The following is a 25,568-nucleotide window of genomic DNA, read 5'->3' on the forward strand; positions in this document are numbered from 1 at the left end:
AAAGTAGTGCACATAAGATTGTAAATTTAAAGCCAGTCCACCAATGGGCCATAATAACTCTCAACCACCGCCATATTAATACATGTGCCCCAAGGTATCTGCCATGACACTAGTACTGCCCCGGGAGGCTGTTATATAGAAAAACAGTAAATTCTGCAATTCATATAAATGGAACGATAGAGGTGTAAGAACCAATATTCACAATCCTATATATATATATATATATATATATATATATATATATATATATATATATATACACATATCAGAAATGGTAGAATTCCTTTAATCTGTCTGAGAAATTAGGATAATCCAATACTTGTGGCTCAAAACTTGCTGACAGGGGAGACTGTAGCAGATTCTATGTAAAAATTTTATAACCGGGACTGATGACATCTCTGTACAGCGCCATGGTGTATGTTGGTGCTATAGAAGCAACAGGATATCCATTAAATATGCTGTCCTGCGGGATGTTTTCCTCTAAAAAGTAGATTTTATATTCTTCTCTATACGGCCAATAGTCTTAAGTATCTCTTAATGAGTTTCAGTTTCATTAATGCCGGATTAAAGGAATTTTACCGTACTATTAATGGTAATCCGGTGTGAAATGCTGAGGTCAACCAAGAATCTTCTAGCCAAAACAATTCAAAAAAGCAGATCTGTGAAGTAAAGAACACAGGAATCTCAATAACTCGTCCATGTGAAGAGAGAATGGGTCAGGACAAGACAATGGTGGATCTCTTTGGGCCGCAGCCTGCAACGGACTCATGGGTCAGGAGGGGACGGACCATTATCAGAGATTTAGAAGTAGCAGAGAAATAAATAGGAGCAGAATGTAAGTACTTCATAGTATTAATACACAGCCGAACCAATAAAACTACTTTACACTGCTCAGGACGCAGAGCAGGGGGGAAGGACCATAGTGCTGAAATGAGAGAAGCAGAGGATTCTGGGAATAAGCAAGACCAGTCTGAGGGCATCAGTGATCTTTGTCCTCCGGAGGGCATTAGCTCTAGGTCAACGTGATGTAGGCCGATGCTTTCTCCTTCAGTTGTCTCAGGCACAAGTGACAACTCCAGCTACCTGCAAAACCAAAATTCTGTTCTTAGGAAAAGCTTCATTTACAAAAAAGTATTCATCCCCTTATATATCTGATATTACACCGCTACTTTATGGAAGCACAGATGGTACCTCACGAAATATGTGCAGCACAAGAGAAGACTTTACGGATGGAATCAAAGTGAAAACCGTAAAACATTGAGTACTTTAGAATTTAACAATACCATCTCTTCATTGCCACATACTGACGTATAAGTCATACCTAGGGAAGCAAAATTGGCTGCTCCTCATTGTCTGGACAAAGTATAGTTAGGATTTTGAGGGAACATTCTAGTGTGTGTAAATATAGTAAGTCTCCTTATCCACTAATTTCCAGATCAAAAGGTTTATTTTAGGCAGGATTCCCATTACGATTGTGCCTTTCGAGAGAGGATTACTTCGGCACCCTGTCATAAAACAGATGCTGACGTATCTGTGCACAGACTGGCACAGACCCTATTTACTTCCCAAACGTAGTCAGTAGAGATGAACGAACCGGGTTCTGGTTTGAGTCCATCTGAACCCGAACGTGATTAGCTGTGGCTGCAGAAGTTGGATAAAGCCCTAAGGTTGTCTGGAAAACATGGATGCAACCAATGACTATATCCATGTTTTCCACATAGCCTTAGGGCTTTATCCAGCAGCCACCGCTAATCCTTCAGCAGCCACCGCTAATCAAATGCCGAATGTCGGGTTCAGATGGACTCAAGCATGCTCGAGGTTCGCTCATCTCTAGTAGTCAGATACTGACTATGTTTCGGTCATTCGCTACCAGTATACAATCATCTACTGGAACTCAAAATGCCATAAACCATGTAAGTAAGTAACAATTGTAAGTAATGGGGTCCGTTCACTGACACAAACATGGTGTGAATGCACCCTAACATGCATGTCTCTAGTAAAAAAAAAATGCTACTGACCTTCAGGAGGCTCCGACATTGGTGGGCTCAGACAATACATATGGTAACCTCGGTCACAGTCGTCACAAAACAGCAGCTGGTCCTGTGGTAAGAGAAGGGTGGGTGGTTGTCATTCATTGGTGATCACATTACAAAGACACTTGGTAACCCCAAACTAGAAAATAATAATGTCAATATACAAAAAAACCTGTCTACCCTACCTACTGTACATAAAGCAAACACTCCGAGCCGATATATGTTAAGGCTGAAATAATGGCAGTTAGTTACCGTTATATGGCGGCCATCCACTCAATATTTACATTGTGTGAGCAGATCCTTTCTGTGTTTTTAATCCACTCCTGGTTTTGGTTGCAATATGAGGACCACAATACTGACTGAAATATACGTAGTGTGAACCCAGCCTAAGGCTAAATGTCATCAGGTGTCGTGCACTTGTTATAACAATAATACATGCATACTGTATATAAATCTTACACATAAAACCGTATAATACGCATAAGAATATAATACACTCACATCATTTTCTGAAGTTCCACAAAGAATACAGGACTTGCACTCAATGCACTGCCAACGGTAAGTCCTAACAGCGGCTGTCATATTGACTGTGAACTGTAGACAGGAGGGGTGACCTAAAAGACAAGACAATTATAGTCATGGTACAATAATAGGAAAAGATGAATGGGAATCTAATAATGGGCCAAGGCAGAGTGGTTTATTGGTATATGTATATATATATATTTAACATTAAAAAAGGGAGTGATACTCACCTACCCCTATCCCCACTTCTGTCATTTGCACAGTTCCTGGTCCCCACCTCTTCACTTCTTCATACTTCAAATACGCAACTACTTCCCACTCAGCCAATCATTGACTAATGTGGGACACCACTCTTGCCAGTAATAGGCTGGGTGGGGCAGTTCATGCAGAGGAACCAGGAAGATGAGCAAGAGGATAGGGGTAGGTGAGTATAATTTCTTTATTTTTACACCATCCCTGTTGATATGCAAAACTTTTTTCGTCTCACCCATTTCCTAAATGGGTTGTCCAGGCAGGAAACATTTTAGATACAATGGGGGAGATTTATCAAACGTGGTGTAAAGTGAAACTGGGTCAGTTGCCCCTAGCAACCAATCAGCTACCACCTTTCATTTTCCAAAGATACTGTGATGAATGAAAGGTGGAATCTGATTGGTTGCTAAGGGCAACTGAGCCAGCTTCACTTTACACCATGTTTGATAAATCTCACCCATTGTATTTGTCCAAGCAGAGGAGGAATGAAAAAAAAATGACCATAGGTTATCATGGCGGCATGTAGAAGACAGATTTCAAGTCAATAGGACACGATGAGGAAGTAGATAAAAGAAGGATTCACAGCATGTAACTGTGTCAGTAAATAAATCTGCATCAGCTGGGTGATTGACAAGGAAGAGAACCTTGTCCACCCACCCAACCCATGAATACAAAGGTTTCTTTAATGACGTCTAAAAAGGCTCTACAAAAAGGAGTACTCATCTGCCCGCATCTTACCAGAACGCCCACAATCGGCACAGGAGATCAGGTCCTCTGGACATCCTGTCTTCTTGGCCCCTCCTAGGCAGAAGTCACAATAACCATTGGCAATGACAGAGCCGTCAGGCGCTTTCTTTACTGCAATACAGTAAAGAGAGGATGAATGTAATAACCAAAGGGACATGTTCACCATTTCATTCATTGATAGTACTATTAGGATTTCTTCTTTTTGCTCTATTTCACACTATGTTACTTTTTTATCCGCATAGTATATGCATCTATAAGAACACAGCACAATAGTTTCAGTCAAACCCGATCACTATGAGACCTCTGCAACTTGCTCCTTAGCACAAGTACCTTGTATAAACCTCAGTGTTGTTTTCCCATGCCCCCCAGTGTGCCCTGGCAGCGCCGCGCAGCCTGCAGATCCCCTATGGCTTGTATTATGTCTGTTTGGTTTTATTCTGGCTCGCTTCCTGGATTTGCTACTTTGGCCTCAGCTGTCACTATTGATACCTGTGACAGCTGCGGACATTGGGTTTACTGATTTTTTTTTTCTCTTCCAGACTTGGGTCGACCACAAAAGTGTAAATTAAAATGTATAATAAAAAGTGAAGGTACTGATCAGTTACTGTAAGTACATAATTCACCATATTTATTCTTTACTTTAATTATTTACTTATTTTTTAGTACTCTTTCTACTTCCACTCTCCATCTACTCCTTAAAAGGGGTACTCCAGGTAAAATTTCTTTCTTTCAAATCTACAGATTTTAGAAAGTTATAGAGATTTGTAATTTATTTCTATTTAAAAATCTCAAGTCTTCCAGTACTTATCAGCCGCTGTATGTGCTGCAGGGAGTGGTGTATTATTTCCAGTCTGACACAGTGTTTTCTGCTTCCACCTCTGTCCATGACATCAACTGTTCAGAGCAGTAGAAAACCTCTCCTGCTCTAGACAGTTCCTGACATGGACAGAGGTGGCAGCAGAGAACACTATGTCAGACTGGAAAGAATACACCACTTCCTGCAGGACATACAGCAGCTGATAAGCACAGGAACACTTGAGATTTTTAAATAGAAGTAAATTACAAATCTATATAACTCTTTAAAATCAGTTGATTTGAAAGGAAAAAATTACCACTAGAGTACCCCTTTAAGTCACTTACTGTGATTCTGTAGAATTGCTACTTGCAATCTACAGAATCTACAAGCTTTAGGTGAATCTGTCATCTGTAATTCATGTTCCAAACTGCTGACACTGTTAGATAGCTGTTAGGCCAAGAAGACACATGGTACCTTCACTTATCCATCTGTGCTTCCAGAATGTGCCTCCCCTCTCCTCAGACATGTATAGGCAGTGTAAGGGACCATTAACATGGGCCGATTATCGGCAATGAGTGTTGCTAGAAATGCTCATTTGGCCAATAATCGGCCCCTGTAAAAGTGTCAGCGATCAGCCGAAGAAAGAAAAACGCCCGTTTGTTGGCTGATTGCATCTTTTAAGCAGGCTTATCAATCATCATTTATTGGCTGCATAACTCCCTGTGTAATGGGTTTATGCACTTAGATCAAAATGTAACTAACTCCTGATGTTAGTAGTATATAGTGCTGAGAAGTAAAAGAATCAGTGATAAGTATATGAATGTGCGACAATGTCTGTTTTTTGTCTGAGTATCATTTGATATATTCTGTCCTTTTATTTGCCTTCGTCTAGTACTCCTCCCCCACCCAGGTGGTTTTAATTAAAATTTATATATATATATATATATATATATATATATATATATATATATATATATATATATTCTATATATATATAATGTTTACACCTAGCTTTCCACAGTCCTTTTGCTGAGAGCACAGCATGTGGGTATGTTCACACAACGTCCTAAAAGGCAAAAGGCGTCCGCTTTTTGTGTTTAAAAAGACGTCCGTTATTGCATCATTTTAATATGCTTGACTAAAATGCATTGAGGTCTATAGAATAAAGGACTTCTTTTTCACACAGTGTATTGAATAACGGACATTTTTTGCGGCGGACGCATTCAATACAATGTGAGAAAAAGACGTCCGTTATTCCAAAGATTCAATGCAATTTAGTCAAGCATATTAAAATGATGCAATAACAGACGTCTTTTTTTAAACACAAAAAGCGGACGCCTTTTGCCATTTTAGGACGTTGTGTGAACATAGCCTAAGGCTTTTTTTTCCAATTTTGCTTCTGTTCTGTGCGGTGTGGCCCCATGCAGCGGCCATTGTTATGGCAACATGGTGTCTGGGTATGGTGTGGCTTATGCACTTTGATTCAAATGTAACTAACTCCTGATGTTAGTAGTATTTAGTATAGTATATAGTGTTAAGTATATGGATGTGCTACCATGTCTGTTTTTTTCTCCCTAGAATATCAACTCCCTGTGTAAACATTGTGGAAAGCAATGTATATAAATGGCCACACAAACGATACAGGGACCATTCATGCATTCCAGCCAATCGATTAGTTATGCTGTCTAAAGGCATTGTAAATAAGCACCGATCTCGCTGATCAGCATTTGTTTGCTTCCATAGACAGCCACAAATCGGCCTATCTAAAATAACTTTAAATTTCAGTGTAGCTTAAAGACCTTATCCCTTCTGCTCTATGGATCCCCTTTAGGGACAGTTTTACCTATTTAAAAAAAAACACAGAGAATCAATGCCAAAGGTAGTTAAAAATAACCCGAAAATAATAATATAATAATTTAAAATTTACACAGCACACTAGTATACATGTGGGGGAATAGGTGGTTACTGACGCACTGGCTTTACAGTAGAAAAACAGCAGAAACAAGGCCCAGAAAGGGTAATACTAAGGCCTTATCCACAGGTCCATTGATCACAGACAATTTTATGGCCCATTGCTTTCTATTGGGCTAGTCACAAGTTCAGTTTTTTTATGGATCTGCAATCCATTCTATGAAAAAGATAGGACATGTGATATCCCCTATAGAAATCAATGAAATCTGTGTTTTTCATGGATTCCATGGATGTGGCATCTGTGAATCGGTGAAAAAAACCATGGATGTGATGTCAGTAATGTGATGTAAACTTTATTATAACTAGCATTGTACAAAGCACGTCGCAAAGCGAATGCAATCACGGACAGTTTTTCATGTAAGCTAGCTAGCAGACTTCATCCACGCACCTTCAAATTCACTAAATGTGTAAATAAGGTGCTAAATAAGTGCTACTGCTGATGACAGGGAAGCCTTGATTTACCTTGTATGGGCAATGCAGCGCTTCTGGACACAAACAGTAAGATTTGGCAGTAATAGTAATAGGAGATTTATCAAACATGGTGTAAAGTGAAACTGGCTCAGTTGCCCCTAGCAACCAATCAGATTCCACCTTTCATTCCTCACAGACTCTTTGGAAAATGAAAGGTGGAATCTGATTGGTTGCTAGGGGCAACTGAGCCAGTTTCACTTTACACCATGTTTGATAAACCTCCCCCAATATCTTTAGAAAAAAGTGGATATGTGTATTTAATCTGATAAAGCCTGGTAATGTGATCACATAGCAAAGCCCAGATAGTCAGTTTAGACAAAATTGATAAGTCTCCGATTATGTAAATCAACAAAACTGCAAACGTGTGAACACAGCCTAAACGATTTTGTAGACTTCACACAGATTCAAATTTGAAAATTAACACCGGACATAAAAAAGAAACTTTGAAAAGTTTAGTAAAGTTCCCTGGACTGGACACATGTGGGGTAATGACAAGTTCTAATAAACGTATGAGGAATCCCAAGTCAAAGGAAGACTGTACCAAGGAACCCGCCAGAGGAACCCTTGTTCCGTAAAAATTTAGAACTTTTTGTAATATTAATAATATAATAATATTTATTACATAATGATAATAATTCTGATAAGGATTAATGGATTTGGACTTTTTCGTTTCGGCCCAGCCGTCAGAGGAGCCGAGCTCTCACCTGTATGTCGCGGCTGCATCTCCGGCACCCAGTTCAGCTCTTTGTAGAAGTCTACAAGGAAAAAAAAAAATCAGAACTGTGCGTGGATGGCACAGCTGCTGCAGGCACAGAAGGGGTTAAGTGGGTGGTATGATTATTTTAGGGAAGCAGGGAGGGAGGGAGCACTGCCATCACCCAAACTGATAACCTACCCCTGTCACTCCTCTGTTTCCATAGCAACTGTCTGCATCCGAGGGACCGCCAAAAACATGCAGCATGGATTTAATATATCTCTCCCTGATTTATTGTTTCAATTAGAGAAACAGACATAGAAATGGGGGATGGAAAAAAATCTGAGCATATAGAAAGCCAGGAACCATCTCTGCAATACTGCAGAAACTTCCACAGCAAAGGCTGAACTGCACCATATGCTACAGGCTCCCTGAGAACCACTATTCTAGATATGTCTCCATATAAGTATCTGCCCCCAATATAAAATCTTCTCTAGATACTGACACCATATCCCATATCCGACCGTAATCCAGAAAGCCGATTTCACACTGCGTATGTTTACTACATGAAGCAAAAAAGGTCCCATTGAATGCATTGTAGGTATATACAGACCTATTACTCAATGGGGACAAAAATGCATCATTTTGGGTTCCTTTGGGGTGGTATCTGTCAATTGAATAGAAAAGATTTCTTCACTATCACAGTGAACTGGATCCAGTAAAAAATGTATACCACATGGTATCCATCACAGGTATACTGTATGTCAGAGAGTCCTCCAACATATACCTCATATGAAAGTTCATTCACATGGTCTGCATTTGGGGATCCGTCACATGTTTGCTATAATTGCACATTAAGGCATGTTCACACACTGTCTCTTTAAGGGTGCGTTCACATATACAGGATCATCTGCAGATCCTGTACGTGTGAACGCACCCTTAGTAAAATAACGGCCATTAATTGTTACTAAAAATTTTTTTATTTTCAGCCTTCAATGATTTCCATTGAAGTTTATAGAAACCACAGCCGTTAGTTCACACAATGTATAGAGTAAAGTCTGTTGTTCTTAGCATCCATCAAATTAACGTTCAGGGCCTTTATTTTACGTTGTTTAACGAACAACATCTGTTTTTTAAGTTGTTCGATCACAGATATTGTTTTGGCTGTCCTTTCACCGTCTTTTCAAAAAGATTCAATGGACCTTTAAAAATAGCCACACCCAAAAGGGTGATAAACGTGGCCAGCATTCACTGTAAACTTAAATAATGTATCAACGGCCATCACTGCAATGACAGCTACCAAAGAATGTTAAATAATGTTTGTTACTTGATACTCAATATTGATATTTTGATACTCAAAATAATGGCCGTTATTTTGAGTATCAAATAACGGCCGTTGAAAATCACTGTATGAACATAGCCTAACTGGCATCTTCAAATGAACTTTAAAGCGACTCTGTACCCACAATCTGCCCACCCTAAACCGCTTGTATGGTCAGATAGCTGCTTTTAATCCAAAATCTGTCCTGGGGTCCGTTCGGCAGGTGATGCAGTTATTGTCCTAAAAAATAACTTTTAAACTGGCAGCCACGTGCCCTACGGGCGTGGCTTGGAATGTCTGTGCCCTAACTTTGCACCACTCCTTCTTCCCTCCTCCCCACCCTCTTCATCAATAGGAATGCCACTGAAACATTTTCTTCATGCTAAACATTTGCACAGGTGTCTTAACGATCCAGCCCATGTGCCGGGCTGACACAGCTGACGAATAGTAGGCAATCTGCCTGGAGCATTCCTAATGATGAGGAAGGACAAAGAGGTTGTGCCAGCCTAATGCATACACAATCTAGGCCACTCCCGTAGGGCACGGGGCTGCCAGTTTAAAAGTTGTTTTTTAGGACAATAACTGTATCTCCTGCTGAACGGACCGCAGGACAGATCTTGGATTAAAAGCAGCTATCCGAAGGTACAAGTGGTTTGGGGGGGGGGGGGTCGGTTTGTGGGTACGGAGTCGGTTTAAGGTGCAATTACGTTGGAGGATTATGGGTCAAAGAGGCAGGTATCACCCTGTGTAATAAGGATAGCAACCAACTTAACACAAAATTACACTAAACAATTATTGGTAGTACTTGCCAGATATCGACCATTACTGCCGATAATCGCCTCGTGTAACAGAAGACAACGATAAGCTGACATGAACGATGTCGGCTGATTCTTGTTTGTTGCTGCCCTTCAACACGTTGAAAGACAAACAACTAAGATAGCAACAATCTGCTGCCGTCGCTCCACGGAATAGGAGCGGCGGCGGTAGACCGCTGCTATCTGCTGTTGGCTGCCCAGACAATTTACCAATCATCTAGGCACCCCCCCCAGCTCTTACCCGCTCGCTGCTGGCGTGTGTAATAGCACCGGCACTGAGCAGGGCAAGAGGCGCTGAAAGAGCTCGTTTGCTTCTCTGCATCGTCCCGTGTAATAGGGGCTTTACCTTCTGAAAAATCATCAGCTGTCAGCCACACATCTCCCCATGTAATAGAAGATGTGTGGCTGACGGCTGATATCGGAAAAGGGCACACAAGTGATGCAACGATTGAATGTTTGTGCAGTCTGAACGCATGTCTGATCATGCCTTCTGAAGGCTCTGTAAATGAGTGACGATCATCTGATCAAAAGCTTAGCTAAACCAATTGAAATGTGATAGCGATCCTAATACAAGATGTACAAAGTAAGTCTATTTTTTATACAATATATTTTATGGGGGAGATTTATCAAACATGGTGTAAAGTTAAACTTGCTTAGTTGCCCCTAGCAACCAATCAGATTCCACCTTTCATTTTCCAAAAAGTCTGTGAGGAATGAAAGGTGGAATCTGATTGGTTGCTAGGGGCAACTGAGCCAGTTTCACTTTACACCATGTTGATAAATCTCCCCCGATTTATGTATACTATATTTAGGAGTATGAGAGCATCTGTTAGCTCTAATAACACAACAGTATAAGTACAATGGTACACACAGTATAAGACAAGCATAAGAACATTGAAGCCTTACATGTGGGTACATTGTGGGGAAATGACTATACTTCATTGCAGATTTTACGTTGTGTCCAATGACTGAAGAAAGCAATATAGTCGAGAATATTTGACTACATAATGTGGATTTTACCTGCGGACCTTGCTTGTGTGGAATCTGCAGCATATGTAATGTATACGTGTACCTAGTGTCCTTGACTTGTCCTCTGGTGTATTGCTGAAGATTCTCTTAGTTATATCTCTTTCTATTCACGTTCTTTTCCCACAAGTAAAAAGTGGTAAGTGTACAGCATTATAAGACAACAGCCTGTCCTGTCCCTGCTCCTGTTCTGCTGTTATTTTCTGCACTAACTCCAAAGAAAAAAAAAAAGAAAAAAAATCAAGGAAAACCCCACATCTTATAAATGTGGTTTTTCATAAAATCAATTCCTAGAAGCTTGAGCAATCATTATTATCAATGACTGCGGCAGAAAATGCAAGTAACGGCTTGAGACGAGATAAAGTCCTGTCATACTTACAGGTGGTAGAGAAGAGAATGAAGAGAAGCTGCTCTAACACAGTGTTGTGCTGTGGAGTAGACCAATCCTGATCCACCTCTGTCCAGGTGAGGGGCTCAGGGGGTCACCACATTTAGAATTATCTAAACCCTACAATAATACTTCTCAATTTCATAACCATTAACACACTAGGGGGCGCTCTGAAACACCTCTGGCCAGACTGACAATTTTTGATGGACGCCAAAGGATGCCATTTGATGGATGCCAATGGTGAGACTAACAATTCATTCCATACTTGTTATTATCTATTCAGTCTCCTTCTCTCAGTTCTGAGCTACTGCTATCTGCTGAAGACACAAAAAACTGTGTGTGAGCTTTTCTCTCAGTCTCTCCCTCCTTCCCCTCCCTATCTGCAACTTTGTGGCAACTTTGTAATGCTGGGAGGGTAAATCACAGTTAGTTCATCAGCAACTTGACCTTAGATTAACCCTCCCAGCATTACAATGAAGCTACAAAGTTGCAGATAAAGCCTGCAAGGGACTTTAAGGGAATTTAAATCACCCATCTTAGAAGGGAGGTTGAAGGAGGGGGAGACAGAGAGAAAAGCTCACACACAGATTTTTGTGTCTTCAGAAAAAAAGCAGCAGCTCAGACATGTTGTAAGGAGACAGAATGGGCAGCAACACTATATGAAAAGTTATGTTTGAGTGAAATACCCCTTTAAGGTTCTATTTATAAACCCCTTTATTAAAGTTTATGATGCATAAGCTCCATATGATCCAAGGTACCGGCATATCATTCCCTCTACACAGTGGGATACATAGATATAAGGCCATTTCATGGCCCTGGTCTATTTCCGCATTATCCCTATTTTCCTTTTAGAATTTGACCCCTGGGAGATACTCACGTTTGTGATTATTTTTCCTATGGAAAGGGATTAGATATCGCTCAGCATTCTCTTCTCCTTCTTCCTCAGCCAGGTGAGTATGGGTGTAGTGGTAGCTGAGGCCGGGTCGATTCTTGTATCTCTTTCCGCAGACTACAAAGTAAATAGTGGCAAACCGTAAGAAATGATTAATGACAATGTGACACATCTACATAACCTACAAAATTTTCCCCAAACATACTAATAGATTTTATTTATTTTATTTAAGTTGTACAATTTTCCAATGCCCCTTTGCTTTGACATACGGTATAATCAGCTGTGTCCTTTTCTGTCAGAGAAGTAGTCTGTTGGCTATGTCTCCAGCCCTTATCCCTCCTGTCCTGAATGATTTCCTAAGGCTAGTTATGATTAGAGTTGAGCATGCTCGGTTTGTATGAACCCAAGTGTGCGGTATTTGATTAGCGGTGGCTGGTGAAGTTGAATGCAGCCCTAGGGAGCCAATAGTTGGATCCATGTTTTCCAGGACTCCTTAGGGCTGCATCCAACTTCAGCCGCTACCACTACTCAAATGCTGTCTGCTCGGGTTCGGACAAAGTTAAACACTGATCTGCTCATGAAATAGCTAAGAACATAGTTCTGGACAGAAGAGAGAGGGGTAAAAGACTGAAAAGCTCTGAGACTGCTTCTCCGAACTTTGATCTGCTCATAAATAAGCTTAGATGATCATTCAGGACAGGAAAGATAACAACAGGAGACAGAGCTAACAAAACACTACTCTGACAGAACGGGACACGGCTCATCACATGGCACATCAAAACAAAGGGTCTGTAGAAGTGAAAATAAACAATGGTTTTAATAAAAACCTATGGAAAAAATGCTCTGGTCATGTTCTGAGCAAACAGATGTAGAGCTTGTTACTGATACAGTACAGATATCAGTACAGTACAAGACACAGGTAATAGCACTATAAGTCAAAAGAGACTGTAGAGAAACTAAATAAAATTCTAAATAAAAACCTATGAAAAACATTACTTTTACACCATACTAAGTACACAGCAACAATAAAAAAAATGCATTCAGAAGTGTGAATGGACAATATTAAAAAGGGAAACAATATCAATAATCTACTTATAAGATACTTAAGTAGGTGTTAAATTATACAAAGAATATGTTGTTTTCTTAAAAATTAATAACCTCTTCATAAAAGTAAATTCACATCAATTAATAATGTATTCATTTTATATGTAAATGTTTAGTTTTTAAACTAAAAGGCATCCTATATGGTGAGACCATGGCATATGGGTGAGGGGGTAGGGGGGTGTAGAACCCTTCTCTATGGGCAATATTAAAGAGACTATATAAGAAAATATAATTCTGTGGCTGACACTAAAAAATTCAGCAGGATTAATTCACTTATAGTAGTAAATGAGACATTGCACTCCGGACGGCAGGCATTCCGATGATATTGTATTATAAAATACGGGGGTACAACTTACTATCACACACATAGGGTTTGTCGCGATCTTCTAATGCTGAAGGATCCTGTCTCTTTTTCATGCCCCCAATCCCACAGGCCTGGAGGAAAAGAAATAGTAATATAAGAGGACATCCACGCTTAGCTCGACTGAGTGCGGCTGACTATAGGTAGCCCTATGATAATGGACGCATTACAGTTCTGACTCTGTCACTAGGTTTATGCGTTCCTATTTGATGGCGTAAGCTGGAGACAGAGAAGTCTATTAGAAGTATGTGTTACTTACATTTTATAATACAGCCCTTCTTCTGATATCTTTGCAGATATCAAGGACACTGTGTGCAGGGAAGCAGTTCACTCCCCATTACTTGTGCGCACTCTGTAGTCCTCGCTATTTATGAGGTCCCACTCCATCCGCCCACACAGTATAGGAAGTCAGCTGTCAATCATTGGTGGGTGAGCAGGAAAAACGTCGAAAGGGAAAGGAGCTGCACACTATTAGGACTCGCTACATGTGATCTGCAGAGCTGTGTCTATGTTTGCACAACTAATCCAGTGAGCATAATCCCTGTTTCATTTATTATCACGGTTTTACACTATAGTTCTACAGCGGTTTTCAATAAAAGCATATTCCAAGTGCCCCACAAATGATTCCACCATCGCTTTATCGTCTACTGAAATTCTACAACTAAAGATTCGGTGAACCTCAACTTGTCTGACTGATAAATTATATGTAATGTAAATGAAATACAAATGTAAATGACTAAAAAAATTCAAACATGACTTCCGTTATTTAAGATTATATTTCCTGTTTCCTGCTGCTCACATTTTGGCTTTGCTGTACAGACTGGGAGAGGGTCAGCAGAGTCATTTTATTAAAAGTAGTGGGTGGATGAAGTAAAGGAGACGCCCCACCAAATTACATACAGTCAGGAAGCCGGGGGGGGGGGGGGGGAGTTGTGCCACTCCAGGGTCCCGTTGACAGCCGCCAATGACTTGCAGATCCTCCAGCTGGCCCTCTCAGACAATCAGTGACTGGGTCAGCTGGAAGAGTTGTAGGTCACGACTTCCGGTGTTGGTCAGAGGGACCCAGGCGTGGCGCGACAGAGGTGCGGGGACAGGTGAGTTTAGGTTGTTTGTCATTTTCCCGCACACACCCCTGACTTCTCCTTTGCTTTATTGTATGACTGTCTAGATAAAGCAATAAAGCAACTTAATTCACACAGATAAGACTTTGTAAGCAACTACTCGTGTCTAGTAAAAAACAGAACTTGTAAACAATTAGCGACTGAATCTTAAAGGGGTTGGCCACTTTGTAGTAAAATAGTTCAGTATACAGTATCAGTAACTGTACTCACTGTATATACTGACAGCAGCTCCCTGTGTACCTCATAGAGCTAATATCAGACTCCCCTCCTCCAGGCTGTGCTGCCCTGCTCTGTGGTGAGTCTTTCCATAAGATGGCCGACATGGAGGAGCATGTGACCATGCCCCCCCCAGTGTCCTCCACTGAGCCTGTATATGCCTATGGAGGACACAGGGGGCGGGGCATGGTCACATGCTCCTCCATGTCAGCCATTTTATGGACAGAAACAAAACAGAGCAGGACAGCCCAAGTCTGATTTAAGCTCTATGAGGTACACAGGGAGCTGCTGTCAGTATATACAGTGAGTACACTTACTAATACTGTACACTGAACTATTTTACTATAAAGTGGCCAACCCCTTTAAGTACATGAATCTGTATGTACATATGCCTTTCAGATGCCCAGAAGAGCTAACCAATGGATTGCCCAATGTATAGACTCATCCAAGATTTTTTTTAAGACCCAACTATTTACTTTTTTCTTCTTCGTCTGTGGTAATACGACCCATATCCCCCAATATTCCTTATGATACGTCATCCATCTTTAAATTCAACTTTTTGTGTTGCGTAAAGACTCCTCAATCTCATATTTTACAGTTTTCTTACCTTTCCTTTTGCTCTGTTCTTGCGTTTTGGAGTGTCATCTTCCAGGTCCTCACCTTCCATTTCGTGTGGGACATCGCCCACCTGTGTCTTCTGGAAACATGGGAACCAAACTTAAAATTTCCCTCCCCAACTATTGACTGTACAAGTCCTCAGATGGAGAAAGATTGGTGTTGGACAAGTGGATGGAAAAAGAACCAAGATTGAGGACAGTTTAGATGTTGAATACTAGAAGAACACCATACTTCTGTCTGGAATTATAACTTCCATACTTGTATAGGTTATATTGGTTGAACATATAGAAGACAATGGGATTGATGAAATAGAGAAAGAACACACTAGGTCAACTGTAATGTAGTATGGACGGATAAGCGGACATTAAACAATGGAGACCAATGACAATAGACTGAACAACTTAATGATATGATGACTCTGATGATGGAAGACTATGTCTGAATAATGGACATCCAAGATGCTGATCTCACCTGACAGTCACTAACTATCTCCTCCTCTTTGAGTTCCAACTTCTTGTCCACTGTCTCCGCACACAATAAAGCTTCTAGGACAGGTCCCTCTGGTAAGCTGCTTTCCTTTTTCATAGGAATCTCATAGTCTATGACAATAATAAAACATGAATATGCACAGTAAATAGGCCTGTTTAGTAGAATAGTTCAAGATAAATGTATAGTCATGGTAACTAGAGTTGCGCAAGACTTTGAGCATGCTTTGGTTCGTCCAAACCCAAGTATGCGGAATTTAATTAGAAGAAGTTGGATCCAGCCCTAGGGAGTCCTGGAAAACATAGATACAGCATATTAGGGATGGTCCAAACCTGCCGAGGTTCGGGTTTGTTCCCGCTGTCTTAAACCTCCGTGGAGAGGGTGGATACAGCGGGAGGACCGCCTGGAAAACTGGGATACAGCCACAGCCATAAACGGAGGTGGAAGACAGCGGGAATCATTGCCGAGAGTCCGGGTTTGTACGAACCCGAACCTCGCCAGGTTCGGACCATCCCTACAGCCTATGGCAAACACCATTACTTATGGAGACAACATATGTTCTACAACATTGTACACAGAATGTATTCAATCACATTGCTCTCTCTCACTAATGGGGTCCTTCATCTGGCTTGGCTACCATATGTAAGCAACTTCTTGACAATTTCTGATTAAATTCTATGTATATGAAGGGATTTTGGAACTCTGTAACAGAAAATTAAATCTCCAACCACTATAGGGATATACAGTGAAATCTCTTTAAGAAGACCACCCAAAAGTAGTCGTCTATGGGGGTGGTTTTTACAAAGAAAATAGATAATGCATAATGTATGGTGGACTGTGAACTGAAATTTAGGTCTGTATAAGGGGGTGGTCTTTAGGAGAAATTTTATTGTGTTAAAGGGAATCTCTTAGGAGTTTTACGAAGCCAGAACAACTGAAAACATTAAAACTTGAGAAGTTTCAGCAAAAAAAAAAAATATTAAACCAAGCCACTGTATTGGGGGAAGTGTCTGGGAGGCTAGGTCCCCAACTTTACCCTGCCCTGCTTAGGTTGACTGACAGTTCTCTGCCTATAAACATAGCCAAGAGGGACGTGTAAATCAGGCCAAGCCATATAAGTTATAATACAAGTAATATAAACCTTTCAGAGTACCCCGGCAACATTTTTTTTTCTTTCAAATCAACTGCTTTCAGTAAGTTATATAGATTTGTAATTTATTTCTATTTTTTTTACACATTTTAAGTCCCCCTGGGGGACTTTTACCTGCAATCAATAGATTGCATACACTGTACGATGCTATACCATAGGCATAATTGAGCCTGCTTGTGGCAGACTCAATCAACAGAGCACCGATCGGACCGCACGGAGGAAGGTAAGTGACCTCCGGTGGTGCGTTAAACTCACACTGCGGAGGTCCCGATCGGTAAGTGACAGGAGTTTTTCTCAAAGCGTCAGAAAGCAGGAAGTCCTGCGTATCCCAGGCCATCTGAGCGCTCACAGAGAGAAGGCAGTCATGTGATTGATGGACGCATTCAGCCGTGACTCTCTGTACTGGCCAGAATTCCTGTGTTTAGTCTGTTTTTTTTTTTTTTCAAACCAGCACAAGTTAGAAAATCTGCCTTCAGGAGACCGGACCTGGATTTCTGGTAAGTTCAGCTTCAACAAAAAATATATTGAATGTATATGGCAAACTTGCTTTTTATCACATATACTTTTGATTTAGATTTTAAAAGTTATAACGACAGGAACACTTTAAGGTGCTCATACATCTTCAGTAGCTGACAGCTAAACATTTGCTCACATGTTCCCGCATAAAGTTCAGCTCAGCTGCATGTTCATGTGTTGTGAATTTAGAGAAGGGACATGACAGCTCAAACAATAGGATCGGGCAGTTGATATCTAACATGCCCAATCTTTCTGAAGTCACCTGTTGGGGGAGGTGGGAAGCCTCCATACACATCAGAGAGCCTGCTGATCCTGTAGGGCAGACCAATTTTTCACTGAGGTTGTTTAGTTGTCAGTAATGAGGGAACCTGCCAGGATTTGATGCTGCTCATTGTTCGGGCATCATAAATCTGCTGACAGACTCTCTTTAAGGAACATCAATATTACCAGTGACAAATATTCAAATCCCTGAATGACTATATATCTCCCATAGGGATAGGGAAAAATAGGTTTATTTTACATAACTTGGAAATTCTTTTAGTGCAATAATAAAGAACTCTGGCGGACCGATGAAAAAAAAAATGCAGTGCAGACACACACAGCTTATATACTTACCATCCCTCCGGTGACGATCAACGCTTGAATCTCCCACCGGCTGCGTCCGTCATCTACTGCCACCGTCCTTAGATCTCCCTCACTTCCAGGTTGCGGAGCAGTGAATGGGAGAGAAAAGGATGCTGGTGCGCATGCGTTTTCATTGGCTGAAGCACATCACATGGCTTCCAGCTTGCTCAGCCAATCAGAGCTAAGCAAGCTGGAAGCCGTTTGATGTGCACCAGCCAATGAAAAAGTCCGCCCAATGCTCTGACGACATCGACCCAAGATGGCGCCTGGGAGAAGAGGATGGAGCCGACAGTTATTTGCTATGTATAGTTTATTTAACTTCGGGTGGGGGGGGGGGGGTGATAAAGGTGGTGGTGGTGGTGGGGGGGTAACAGGGCCAGATAGCTTTTTAACACACATTACAAACTTATATAACTCTGTAATGTGTGTTAATTAACCCCTTAAGGAAGGGGCCAATTTTCATTTTTTGCGTTTTCGTTTTTTCCTCCTTGTGTTTAAAAGGCCATAGCACTTGCATTTTTCCACCTAGAGCCCTTATTTTTTGCACCACTAATTGTACTTTCCAATGACAGGCAAAATTTTTGCATAAAGTACACTGCGAAACCAGGAAAAAATTCAATGTGTGGTGAAATTAAACAAAAAAACGCATTTCTTTTATTTGGGGGGTATTTGTTTGTACGCCATTCGCCCTGGGGTAAAACTGACTGGTTATGCATGTTCCTCAAGTCGTTACGATTACAAGGATATATAACATGTATAACTTTTCTTTTATCTGATGGCCTGAAAAAAATTCAAACCATTGTTAACAAATATATGTTCCTGAAAATCGCTCCATTCCCAGGCTTATAACGCTTTTATCCTTTGGTCTATGGGGCTGTTTGAGGTGTCATTTTTTGTGCCATGATTTGATCTTTCTATTGGTACCTTGATTGCGCATATACGACTTTTTGATCACTTTTTATTACATTTTTTCTGGATTTGATGCGACCAAAAATGCGCAATTTTGCACTTTGGGATTTTTTTGCGCTTACGCCATTTACCGTGCGAGATCAGGAATGTGATTAATTAATAGTTCGGGCGATTACGCACACGGCGATAACAAACATGTTTATTTATTTATTCATTTTTATTTATAACATGGGGAAAGGGGGATGATTCAAACTTTTATTAGGGGAGGGGGCTTTTTATTAACAACAACAACACTTTTTTTTTTTTTTTTTTTTTTGCACATATACTAGAAGCCCCCCTGGGGTTAGGGTTATTCCCCCTGGGGTTAGGGTTATTCCCCTGGGGTTAGGGTTATTCCCCCTGGGGGACTTCTAGTATATACACTCAGATCGGCTGCTGCAGCCGAAAACAACCAAGTGCCGAGCCGGTGTCAGCACCATTTTGGCGGAGACCCCGGTGGGTAATAGACACGGAGATCGCTCCTCCGAAACAACGTCCCTGAGGAGCGATCTCCGCCACTAGACACCAGGGAACGGCTGCATACTTTGACATGTCAACTTTGACAGCTGCCTCCGATTACTTAATTAGCGGGCACGACGATCAGACCATGCCCGCTTATAGCTGCGGTCCCGGGCTACATGCGGCACCCGGGATCGAAGCGGTTCAAAGCGGGGTCGCCGCGCGGCCCCACTCTAAACACCTCTTCCGGACATATGACGTACCGGTACGTCATATGTCCCTAAGAGGTTAAGCTTAAAAAGTTAATCGCCGGAGTACTCCTTTCAGCTGTATACTGATTATGAGAAGACCCCAATGTCACTTCCTAGGCCCATTTCAGATCAAGCTTCATTGTCTCCGCCTCACTTAGTGCCTTTGGTTAAGATAGAAATAATCGAATTCAAAAATAATCGATAGAAAAGATAGAAATAATCGATCCAAAAAGTTTCAACCGTTAAATTATCAGTTTTATATAACTAATTTTACATGATGGTTATAAGCAATATTTGTTGTTGTTGTTGTTTTTTGTTTGTTTTTTTTTTTTTTTTTTTTTTACAAAAATATACAGTATATTTTTAATTAAAAAAATATTGATAAACAGTATAAATTTTAAAAAATAAAATAAAAAAAGAAGGCAAAAAAATGGACAGGAGAAGAAAGAAAAACATGGACTGTATATGTGTACATTTTGGCACAATCCAGGACTGTCTCCTACCCTTAGTATTAGACACAGTAAGCTTGGAGATCCATTAGCTATCATTAGCAGAGTTAACGCCATAAAAAGACACTTCTGTACTGCAATTAGCCATAAAAAGCCAATCAGGGTGTAGGCGGCAATGATCAGGGGAGAAGGGGGGGGGGGGGTGCGTTGCTCCTTCTGAGGTTTGCATGGGATCTGCAGATTTTAGTGACAGCAGCCGACCTCAGTCAAGGCAGAAAGAGTTAGTAAAAACCCCTTGACTTTCTCCAGTTTAATCCAGTGATATTATTCAAGGTTCTCGTTCTGACCTTGAGACATGTCTCCGTGTAGTGAGCCGGTTTCAGTATTCCTAATAGAATGACCTTAACTGCCCGGTTAAATAAAACGCCTTAGATTCCCAGTCAGATATATACTGACAACGGCAACCTACTAACAGTGTCCAGGATACCAGAGTGGCTCCGAATCTGGGGCCTATGCTTCTACTTTAACTGCTGCAACCATTCATTTATATAAAGAAAAAAAAAAAAATTTAAAGGGATTTTCTGACTTTTTTATTTTTATTTAGGCAATTACCTTGGCCTGTCCAGTACTATGGAGGAGATTTATCAAACATGGTGTAAAGTGAAACTGGCTCAGTTGCTCAGCAACCAATCAGATTCCACTTTTCATTCCTCACAGACTCTTTGGAAAATGAAAGGTGGAATCTGATTGGCTGCTAGGGGCAACTGAGCCAGTTTCACTTTACACCATGTTTGATAAATCTCCCCCATTATGTCTTATTGGGATCTATTAACAATTCAGGCCCGTTTTAGTGATTTGTGGGTTGGTCATGTGATGCAGTGATGTCACCGATCCGGCACCCGGCTTGCAGAGGGGTTTAAAAGACCTGCCGTGTACACGAAACTAAGTGATCCTATACAGGGCTTTTCTGAAGATAAAAAGGATTGGGCAGGCCGCAACAAAGGGATCCCAGATGAGTCTGCTACGTGAAGGAAGATAACAACATGTCCCTGTATGTACACAGGGAGCAACATTAGAGATCCCCCTCCCCGAATACTGTATACACTTATCTATAGCTGCAGGAGTAGGACGAAGGGGAAAATTAATATAAATATGTACCTCGGCTCCTGCAGCTATAGGCTGCTCTGTCAGTGCTCTGTTTAGTGCAGGGGCCCAGGCACTGCTCTATGATAATGTAGGAGCAGGCCCGGGCAGCGGTAACAACTATAGCTACAGGAGCGGGAGGGCCGGATAGATAACGTCTTCTTTATGTTAAAAAACGTTTGTTTCGTTTCATATACAGGGCTTCTCTTCTTAGCAAGCAAAGACACGCCCCATTGATGGAACGCCATTGGTGGGGACGTTCTGTCTACCGGACGGGTCTTTTAAATCCCTTTGCAAGCCGGCAGCTGGGTTAGTGAGGTCACTGTGTCACATGACCAAAACACAAAAAACTGCCTAAATTGTTAATAGATCCCAATTAGAGATGAAAGGGGAGAAACTGGCTCAGTTGCCCCTAGCAACTAATCAGATTCCACTTTTAATTTCTCACAGACACTTTGGAAAATGAAAGGTGGAATCTGATTGGTTGCTAGGGGCAACTGAGCCAGTTTCACTTAACACTATGTTTGATAAATCTCCCCCAATATGTGCTAGGCAGGGCAAGTTAATAGCCTAAATAAAAAAAATAAGTCAGAAAACCCCTTTAACAACTCAAGACTGTAAAAAGTCTTATAGGGACTGTGTCATCTTGAAAGTTTTATCTTCTCTGAGGATGATAAGTAGATGAGTAGATAAGTAGATATAGATGAGGAAGATAGTAGCAGACAGATATAAACTGCATTTTATCAGATTAAATTCCTGGGGTCCCCCCCTGGATGGGTAGTCCTATTAGTGACTGACAGACTCAACTGTATGAATGTGGACTAAGACCGCCCCTAGGACTTCTAAGCACAGAATAGGCAGAGATTTTAATAAATAAGTTTGAATAAATAAAATACATTACTTTCTACTACTAGTCTGAATAATATTCTTAGTAAACTATATATATATATATATATATATATATATATATATATATATATATCAATCTGATCAGCTCTTACTGTTATAACGCCACACTTAAATAGAAAAAATGCAAAGGTAACAGCATCAAGGCGTAGTAAAGTGCAAAAAATGAGATATTTATTCCCTCATGGCAATAACATAGCAGCAACGTTTCGACAACACGGTCTTTCTCAAGCTGATACAATATACAAATGAACAGGGTATATATACAACATACAACCAATCACATGTTAGGGCTAGCCAGAAGTTGCCAAGTACATAATTAACTTTATTAACCCTCACCACCCAAATAAAGTGTGTCAGTGAACATAGTAACTCACGTATTAAAAGCAGACAATATCCCAGGACTTGTATCCAACCAACTCCACGGTACCGCTAAAGCGCGCTGACATCGGCGTCTTGCCGGTGTCACTGCGCATGTGCAGGGTTTAGCCAATCAACAGTCCGCTGATGCTAACACATCGGTCAGCTGACCGGTGCTATAGCAACCGCGACGCTCACACGGCATGATAGTACAAAACAGAAAAAAGGAGACAGAATCAGGATAAAAACCAATATAATTCAGTTCACATGATAAGTGGACCTCGGTCTGTATCATGTAGCTTCCATTATCTGAAAAAATATAAAAAGTAAAAATAAATAAAGTCCATGATCGTTGCGGGCAAATCAACAAGCATACATCGGTAACAAACCGCAGAAGCTGTCACAGAGCAGCGTTGTCCAACTTGTGTATCTTCACCATATGAGGCTAGACCCGCAGTCCTTCAAGTCCAACTAACGGCATAGAGGCGCTTTAGTGTGTACCGTCCCAATATGCGCCGTCCTGTCCCACTCAGCTTCCCGATGGACACGGGGACCAACATACAAATGTATGAATGTACAAACTCTTACGCAGTGGCACAGGAACTCCAGATGGCAATATGTAGAGCTTTAGTTGAGAACACGCCAGACTTGCCGTAAATATAGCATTATATGCTTGGCTGTCATCATCACCGATTCCCCACCTATGGAGGTCGTGCAGGTATCAGAGCCCGCTCCGGGCGTTCCATTTCTGCTACACGGTGACGAACTGATAGCGTATCACATAGCTCACCTAATCCATGCCAGATATAATGTCATCATAAGACGCATCACTTTCATGCCTATGTGAATGAGCGCCAAAGAGGTCGCTGAGAAGATATCGGCAGCACGCAGTCATAGATGACTCCTTGAAAAGGCTTCATGCACACTATGGACTGTAATTCATGACGGTAGCCATTCCAGCTTGCTAAATGGTGGTATGCTTGTGCCCAAAAAAGGAGGAAAAGAAAGAAAGGATAATTCTTCATGATCATGGTACACATAGATAGTGTGAACTGCAAAATTGCAAAAAAAGGAAAAAGGGAAAAACACAAAAAGAAAAAAACACAGCTAATTTGGGTATACTCATCATGCCATTCAAAAGTAAAAACCCACAAAAACTGAATCCAACCAATGGAGAGTCGAGAACAAGTCACTGGGGTAACTGCAATGAACAAAGTAAAATAGTTAATATACATGATCTAAAAACATTTAAAATCAAACACAAATGTATATTGTAAAAATACTGACGAGGAATATCACATACCTGGAAGTACCTTGTACTCAAGGTTGAGTCCCTTAGGACTCAGCGTCTCAAGTACAAAGATCCATCTAAGCTCTAGTTTTTTAAGCCTCAGTTCTCTGTTTCCGCCTCTAACCAGTGGGGGTACATGGTCAATCACTCTGAACCTGAGCTGGCTCACTGTATGCCCTGCTTCACTAAAATGTTTCGGAATGGGCAACTCTGTTTTCTGTGTCCTTATCGTGCTTTTATGTTGTTGTATTCTATGTCTGACCTCCTGCGTGGTCTCACCGATGTAATATAGACCACAGGGGCATACGATCATATATATGACAAAGTCCGATCTACAGGTAAATCTCTGTTTTATTGTAAATTGTTTGGTGGTGTGTGGATGTGCAAATGTCTCACCTTTCAAAAGGTTACTACAACATGAGCAGCCAAGACAGGGAAAACAGCCCATCTTGGCTAAACCTAATGTAGTTTGTCGCGGTCCCCTGGATACTCCAATATCTGATTTCACAAGCAGATCTTTAATGTTCTTAGTCCTCTTATATGACATCATCGGAGGGTTATTAAATTCCACTACCTTGGGACAACCTTTACTCAGTATACCCCAATTACTCCTCAAAATGCCCCCAATACGTCCACTAAGGGGACCATACGTAGATACAAACGGTATACGTGGTGTGGCCATACGTGTCTCTCTCCCGTGTATGGAATCCCTATTCACATTTTTAACCTTTTCACAGTGTCTCTTGACCAGTGCTACAGGGTAACCACGTGCAATGAATTTACCACACATCTCATCTAATCTGTGGTCAACCACAGATTCGTCAGCCACTACCCGCCGGACCCTTAATAACTGGCTCCAAGGTAACGAATCAACCATTTTCCTGGGGTGATTACTTTGATAGTGTAAGATGTTATTCCGATCAGTCGGTTTTACATAGAGATCAGACTCAAGACCACCATTGCTGATACTAATAGTAGTGTCTAAAAACTGTATGTGATCACTTGACCAAACCAATGTAAACTTGAGATCCTCATGTGTCTCATTCAATACCCCCAAGAAAGACTCCAATTCCGGGACGGTCCCGTCCCAAATCACAAAGATATCGTCTATATATCTAAGCCAGCTACGGACGTGTCTCCAGTAAGGTGATGTATAGACAACCTCCTCCTCGAGAACCGCCATGTAGATGTTAGCATAAGTGGGGGCCACATTTGACCCCATGGCGGTCCCCCGACGCTGCAAGAAAAAATCGTCACCGAACGCAAAGTTCGGTGAGACCACGCAGGAGGTCAGACATAGAATACAACAACATAAAAGCACGATAAGGACACAGAAAACAGAGTTGCCCATTCCGAAACATTTTAGTGAAGCAGGGCATACAGTGAGCCAGCTCAGGTTCAGAGTGATTGACCATGTACCCCCACTGGTTAGAGGCGGAAACAGAGAACTGAGGCTTAAAAAACTAGAGCTTAGATGGATCTTTGTACTTGAGACGCTGAGTCCTAAGGGACTCAACCTTGAGTACAAGGTACTTCCAGGTATGTGATATTCCTCGTCAGTATTTTTACAATATACATTTGTGTTTGATTTTAAATGTTTTTAGATCATGTATATTAACTATTTTACTTTGTTCATT

General features: G+C 41.1%; 1 protein-coding gene across 3 annotated transcripts in view; it reads right to left on the reverse strand.

Annotated features, from left to right (window-relative positions):
* Positions 1–836: 836 nt before the first annotated feature.
* DPF1 (double PHD fingers 1) overlaps positions 837–25,568 on the reverse strand; it is a 72,414-nt gene continuing 47,682 nt past the window's right edge. Inside the window, exons 4-12 of one of the 3 annotated variants that reach the window (XM_069943517.1) lie at positions 15,820–15,947; positions 15,338–15,424; positions 13,389–13,467; positions 11,914–12,045; positions 7,497–7,547; positions 3,546–3,665; positions 2,535–2,647; positions 2,019–2,100; positions 837–1,083 (exon numbers count right to left, since the gene is read on the reverse strand). In XM_069943517.1, the coding sequence (XP_069799618.1) occupies positions 1,013–1,083; positions 2,019–2,100; positions 2,535–2,647; positions 3,546–3,665; positions 7,497–7,547; positions 11,914–12,045; positions 13,389–13,467; positions 15,338–15,424; positions 15,820–15,947 (863 nt within the window). In that variant the 3' untranslated portion in view covers positions 837–1,012. Of the gene's footprint in view, positions 1,084–2,018; positions 2,101–2,534; positions 2,648–3,545; positions 3,666–7,496; positions 7,548–11,913; positions 12,046–13,388; positions 13,468–15,337; positions 15,428–15,819; positions 15,948–25,568 lie in introns of all 3 variants that reach the window. The other 2 variants (XM_069943516.1, XM_069943518.1) reach the window with 2 other exon arrangements.

Source organism: Dendropsophus ebraccatus, chromosome 10 (genome assembly GCF_027789765.1).
Source record: "Dendropsophus ebraccatus isolate aDenEbr1 chromosome 10, aDenEbr1.pat, whole genome shotgun sequence".
Classification (NCBI taxonomy): Eukaryota; Metazoa; Chordata; class Amphibia; order Anura; family Hylidae; genus Dendropsophus; species Dendropsophus ebraccatus.